Source organism: Haliotis cracherodii, unplaced genomic scaffold (genome assembly GCF_022045235.1).
Source record: "Haliotis cracherodii isolate W230 unplaced genomic scaffold, xgHalCrac1.p SCAF_15, whole genome shotgun sequence".
In the NCBI taxonomy this organism is placed as follows: Eukaryota; Metazoa; Mollusca; class Gastropoda; order Lepetellida; family Haliotidae; genus Haliotis; species Haliotis cracherodii.
Window position 1 is genome coordinate 13018584 of NW_027266270.1, and position 6744 is coordinate 13025327.

Below are 6744 nucleotides of genomic sequence, written 5' to 3' on the forward strand. Positions count from 1 at the left end.
AGTTTGTTTATGCGGGAGTGTCCTTTTATCTGTTGACCTCACAATGAATCTTCGCAGCTTGGATAAAGCATGACTGTGACACCCCCCTGGATGAAGCATAACTGTGACACACCCCTCGGATGAAGCATGGCTGTGACACACCCCTTGTATAAAGCACGACCGTGACACTCCCCTTGGCTGAAACATGGGTAGCTCAACATCAGGTGATGCATTGTGCTGAAGTTCTTTAATCAAGATCCTTCACACAGGGAATTTGACATAAGCTAAATAAGTGTACAAAAGTTAAATCAGCTTGTAAATCACACTCCTGCATGTATACATGTATATTGTTCATGATGATAAGCGTCCCTTGAACACGCCAGAAACCTATGATTGTGGGTTCGAATCCCGGTTCGCCCCCATTATGTTTCTAGGTTTGTCAGCACCATACCCGTGCTCGTGGGTAAACATCTGAGACCTACATCACTTCTGGCTTTCCTCCCACATTAAGCTGAGACGCTATGATATAACTGGAATAATGTTAAAAGTGGCGTTAAACCCAACTCACTCACTCATTTACTCACACATGGTTATAAGGGGTGGCGGGGTAGCCTGGCCTCGTCACACCGAGGTTTGATTCCCAAAATGGGTACAATATGTGAAGCTTGTTTTTAATGCCCCCGCCGTGATATTACTGTGATATTGCTAAAAGCGGGGCAACTCACTCACTCATAATGATAAACGGTCTCATAACACACCTTGTTTATTGGCAACAAGGAATACACGTGTATTCACACAATGCATATTCCTTCATGATCATGATCACTGTGGTGTATACAAATACCGGTTAAATGTTTAGTTATATTTCATAATTCATGTGTTTGAATATGGCGTGGGAGGAAAGCCAGAGGATATATAGGGTGTAGACGTTTACCTTGGGTCATCGTATATCGTATTCACCTCAGATATATCTCAAACACTTGTGTAACGATGTTCAGTTGACATAAGACAAATCAGTTCATTGGGAAACGTGCAGTAAAATAAACATGAATTTTAGTTTCATATTATGCGAAGGAAGAATCGACCCTGATTAAGAAGGTAAAAGACAAAGTCAGGCGAAAGTGTAAGCTGAATCTGAAAAAGGTGTCAGCCCGTTTTCAAGCCAGCCCCCTACTTCTTTTCTGCGAGGTCACAACTACCATCGATAAGGCTGTCAATGACATCGTTAAAGAAGCTAGAGGTATCATTTCATATTGAATTCTTGACATGCACAATTCAACGAAGAATACCCATACGCACAATGGCATTAAATAAATTAGAATTTGATTTCATTTCATAACAACACATAACACATGACTTACAAATTGTTGTCTACTTGGCTTTGAAACTTAGGGACCGACCATTTTATATTCTGGGATGGGGGTGATGACTAAGATTAAAAAAGAAATTGTCCTAGAGAATGCTTAAAAAATAAATATGCTTCAACCTGTCAAAACAGGACATTTGTCTGTCACTAATTATAAAATGCATTGTTGCAATATGTTGTTTATTTATTTATTTTTTTAAAAAGTAGTAATTGGCCTAATACAAAAATAGAGAGAATATCCCATGCGACGAGTGAAATATCATGCTTCTCTCATCAAGTAACGGGGAACAGGTGATATTTTCATGAGATGAGACGAAAAATTATATTTCACTCGACACATGGAATATCCTATTTATTATATACTTTTTGTGTAGTTGGCTACCGGAAAATTGAATTATTTCATAACAAATCGGAAACCTTGAAACGTAAAATGTCCCTACCTAACACACAGGGTCGTTTCACCATCCCTTGTAAGTGCGACTTTAAATTAATTTAAATTAAAATCTGAAAAAATATAAACAAAAGTAACAAAAAAATATTTGATGTCAAGTAACAAATGTTGCGCCTTTTGGAATGAACAGCCTCGATTAACGAGTTAAATGTGAATTTACAGTTTACAACAAAACAATTTCAAGAGTAATATTTTCCACCACTCGAAGCAATATTACATGTAACGCCATAAATAACCATCTGTCACTATTTTGCCTTGTCAATGCGGAAGTCAACAGTTTGTGTACGGGCTAGACAATTGCGATAAAGGGAGCTAATTGGCGGGCAGGTTACTCTCGTAAGACAATAGTTCCGTCGAAGTGTAATGTTCACTGCAGTGAAATATTAAGTCTGATGTTCAGTGTTTTTGTTCACTGCAGTAAAATATCAAATGTTATGTTCACTGCGATGAAAATACCTCTTTTCTGAACTTCAAATTAATATGATTTTGCAACTGTAGCTGAACACTTATTACTTACCCATACAGAATCCTAACACCTTCCCCGAATATTTAATGATCGGTCCCTCACAAACGCTAATTAGGAGGCCTGGTTGTCTACTCTGCTTTGAAATTAATTACAAAAGAATACCGCAAAAATACCAGAACCAGCTCCTTTACCTTCAGTCATAATGGACACTCGTTACTATTGCAAATCTTTGATATAATTCTCCTGTTACTACGTTCATTGCAGGTGGCGATGATGTTTTTGTGGTCACGGTTAAACTCAGCGATAGACACCCAGGAAAAAACAAGCATTTGTCCGATTTCATAGCGGAAAGCACAAGGAGATTAATTGGAGACGCTTGTGTGTTCTTCTTTGACATAAACCTTGCATCAACTGATTTCCAAAATGACAATAAAATTGCCTTTTATGGAATAAAACGGTTCATGGCAGATGTCAATCCAGCTGATAGACATATGATACTACCTCATGTCACTTTTCAGAGACATCCCTTCCTCAATGAGCCAGGTACATATAATTACTTATATAACATATTGTGACCCTATATCATATAGTGACCCGCCAAGAGAAAAGGGACCTTTTGGGTGCTAGGCTACACTTGTGCTATGACGTCATCAAGACGTTTGACGTCAGCTTCCTTTAGTGAAGATCGCCATGTGTGATGTCATGTATTTCTGTAACAAATATGAATTGAAGCTTGTGAATTGTATATTTATATTCCGAAGGTGCCGTAGTTTAAAAATATAATGAAAAGTCAAAATGAAAATTTTCACCCATAAGGTTCCTTATCTCATGGTTGGTCACGTATGCTGTTTTCAACAAAGCGTCATTCGTAACAGGACACAACAACATGATTATTTGTTTATTTTAATTTGTCATCGAAGAGTAGCTTGGGGATAGCTAAATATGAAAACGTTTGCATTCCTCACGTTGGACATGTGCATTTTAAAGGCGGCCATGTCAAGTAGTTTGCTGTATTCTAGGCCAGACCATATCCATGTGCGTTCAACTTGCGCCTATTGTTACAGTGCGCTTCATGTAGGCATGGTATATATACAAACGTAATCACAAAAAAACAGTGCTTCTAGTAGACTAGAAGGTGCATTGTTGTCGTAAGTCATTATACATGGGACAAAATAAGAAAAACTGATGTTCGCTTTAAATTACATCATGAGTGAGTGAGTGAGTTTGATTTTACGCCGCTTTTAGCATTATTCCAGCAATATCACGGCGGGGGACACCAGAAATGGGCTTCACACATTGTACCCATGTCGGGAATTGAACCCGGGTCTTCGACGTGACGAGCGAACGCTTTAACCACTAGGCTACCTGACCGCCCCTAAATTACATCATGAACGTACACATAATGAATTGTATAGCACGTTCCTCATTTTTAACTTCGACAAATTTTCACCAAACATAACAAATATTGAACGGAATTGTCTTTGTGTTATTGTATACAAATACTTCTCAGACTCTAACAAGCTTTTAAATCTTTGATCATTGTCAGTCGATAACTACTAAGTCTTGCTTTCCAACATAGAACTTCACTCCTGGTACAAACTGTTAACTAATAAATGTTTGAAAAGAAAAGCCGCTGTATTGCCACAAAAATAAGGGAGGATAACAGAGAGTTGAAGTGCGAACATTTGTGGTACTATATCCGGCATTGTCAAGATACAAGAACATATTGTAAGGTGTAAGGTGGTACATCTCCTTGTATTAACACTGTAGAACATGTACATATATGATTAGACATTTACGGTTCATTTACAGTTTTTGGGTTATATGTCTTCGTTTGTATACACGCTGTAGATATATAAACGTACCATTTTTCAGTTTGCTTCTATTTTGAACCTGGGAGTCACATGGAACAAGACACACTGACCTTCGTGCAGGAGGTAGGGCAGTTCCCCTTGCAGAAGTGTGCCAGATCTGACGTCAGGTCTGTCAGCCCGCTCATTGTGTTCACACTTTGCTACACCCGTGTTGATGAGGATGCTAATTCAATCCTCAGACAAGCCAGAGGTAACCTTTGCTTTATTTAGGGAACATGTTCAAATGCTAGTATTAATATGTCTTACTATGTGTTGGGTTAGTTTGCTTACCGAAAGATGGAGTCGATATATGGCTGAAATAATGCCTGTGCGACGTTAAATTGTAACTCACTCACTCGCTGAGAGATGGCCGTTTAGATTTACTTTATCATATGATAAGCAGAGATATATATATATAGACAGTGATTTATTATTTTTATTTTTTTTAAAGTGCAGTGTGTATTATTCATGATCCATCATAAAATTGGCTATCACTATTCCCTCTCATACACCTCAAAATTCGAGACATGCGTTCGGTCAAACAGAGTGCAGTTTTCATATCAATTGTTTGATAAAGGTTAGCGCAGTACCTCTAAACATCTGCATTCCTAACGATGACAGTTTTAAGAATGCGTTCAAAATATATTGACAACGACTAAGTGACTAAATATGCAGTATATGTTCTTCAGATGGACATGACGTGTTTCTGGTGGTGATAGAAAGTGCCTACAAGCACTCAGCAATCACAATCAGCAATGAACCACATCTATCTTCAAGGACCAGAAGTCGTATTGGAGAGAGCGGCACTCTGGTGTACTCACTTGACTGCAAGAGCTTTCAAGAAACGAGTCAGAATATGCAGATAATACAAAGATTACGGAAGTTTCTTATCGACACGGTGGAAGCAAACAAATCCAATAGTTTAAGAAGATCAAGAAGTACTTTAGAAGATTGCCGTGGAACACTGCTTTGAACACGAAAATATGACAGTTCTTGGCAAGTGTCTTCTCCAAAAGCTTGTCTTTTCACAGTTCAGGGGAGGCGAAGGCTCCTTCCTTAGCCCAGACGAACAGAAACTCGATATTGAAATATCGTTTATATTGTAAGAGTAAATTGACTGCACACCCCTTATCGCCACGTTTAATGAGAAAAGTCCCATGGTTCGAGGAAGTTTCCCCTCAAGCTTTTCGTGTGGGATGGCGGTGTACAAAGTTGAAAATTCAAATATTTTGACGTAATTGCAGTTGCTGCTTTTCTGAGATTGCTAAACTTGAAGTTAGTTCCAGTATCTGAGAATCCACTCGTCTCAAATACTTTCTATGGATCATGTGAAGACAGTTCTTTGATTGTATTAATGAATATGGAGGTACATTTATAGCATTATATCCCTCTCTTTACAGATATGTTATTTGACATCCAGTACAAAAGAGGAATGGACATATCTTCATGCTTTAGAACCTAGCCTAAAGGTGATAGTGCTGATGCATGTTTGTCACAGATGTACTCCTCTGTTACCAAACCTGTGGACTTTATTTGATATGTTACTTATACCAAGTTCTTTGATCAAACAAATAATGAAATGATGCTAACATGCTACAGATATAGGCCTTGTCAGTTGGAAAAAGTACAAACATGTAATGTAGGGCAGCCAGACTATGGATGACAGCTGGCCAGGACAGAATGACTTTATTGCAATTCTGTGTCCAGTTTTCGGTGTGTGCATTCTAAAAATGACACCATACCCACTGACTTAACCTACTCTGAAAGACAATCAACAGTTTCCTATTTTCTATTAGCCCATGTTTGACATACGCTTCGATAGCATCCATAATGATTGTAAATTGGTATTGCAGTTCACGATATTTTGGGCTATATTTAAATAATTTGAAACTGACGAAAAGACAAACCCCTGGAGCCATTCTCGTGGTTCACGTGATCTCAAATTACGCGCCCCTGATTTCCATCAACCAATTTGATTTGCTAGGCTGTACGGTCTAACGGACCAATGAGAATGGGAGTTAGAAACCAGCCTCAATGTTGGGGTCGATATCAACAACATGGCGGCCAGTTCCATTGATTACCATTGAGTTTGCAAGAAATTCAACGCTGAAAACCCCAAAACGTTTTTGATGGAAAGGATGTGTTCATGTCCACTGAAACTGGCGGTGGCAAATCCCCCTTACCAATTTTTGTTTTCCTTATTTCGAGATTTATTGGTCGGAAAATGTTTTAAGGAAAATCATGGGTGGATATATTGAGATCGCGAGACCTCGCGAATGGATCGAGAGATTATTGAGAGTAATTTACCGAAATGTGAGCCCTGGACATATTGGGCATGAGTTGGTGGCGACGTTTGTTTATATGATAAATAAGTTGAAAGCGTAAAGACCAACATCACTTCAGGCTTTACTCCTTTCAAATAGAGACGCCGTTTTAAGTGGCGTTAAACTAAACTCACTCACTAACTCACTATGAGGGCCCAAGTACAGAAGCAGATCTTATCTTACGAATGTAAATATTAATTAGAACAAATCGAATGTGTGTAATTAAATAAATTCATTAAAACATGTTGACATATATCTTCCGCAATACCTTTTATCCATACAGGATATCCGACTTATGTTCACGG

The 6744-nt window shown here is 38.4% G+C and overlaps 1 protein-coding gene across 1 annotated transcript; it reads left to right on the forward strand.

Moving 5' to 3' along the window:
* The first annotated feature begins 61 nt into the window (after positions 1-61).
* Positions 62-5279, forward strand: LOC139461824 (uncharacterized). Its single transcript, XM_071243304.1, has 5 exons — positions 62-203; positions 1037-1219; positions 2527-2805; positions 4138-4326; positions 4805-5279. The coding sequence occupies exons 1-5, from the start codon at positions 185-187 to the stop codon at positions 5086-5088; spliced, it is 954 nt and encodes a 317-aa protein (XP_071099405.1). The 5' UTR covers positions 62-184; the 3' UTR covers positions 5089-5279.
* Positions 5280-6744: the final 1465 nt, after the last annotated feature.

What these genes read in the sequence shown, in the direction of transcription:
- LOC139461824 (XM_071243304.1), top strand. An exon ending in CATCGTTAAAGAAGCTAGAG is followed by an intron (nt 1,220 to 2,526) that starts GTATCATTTCAT and finishes CGTTCATTGCAG; the next exon opens with GTGGCGATGATGTTTTTGTG. An exon ending in AATCCTCAGACAAGCCAGAG is followed by an intron (nt 4,327 to 4,804) that starts GTAACCTTTGCT and finishes TATGTTCTTCAG; the next exon opens with ATGGACATGACGTGTTTCTG.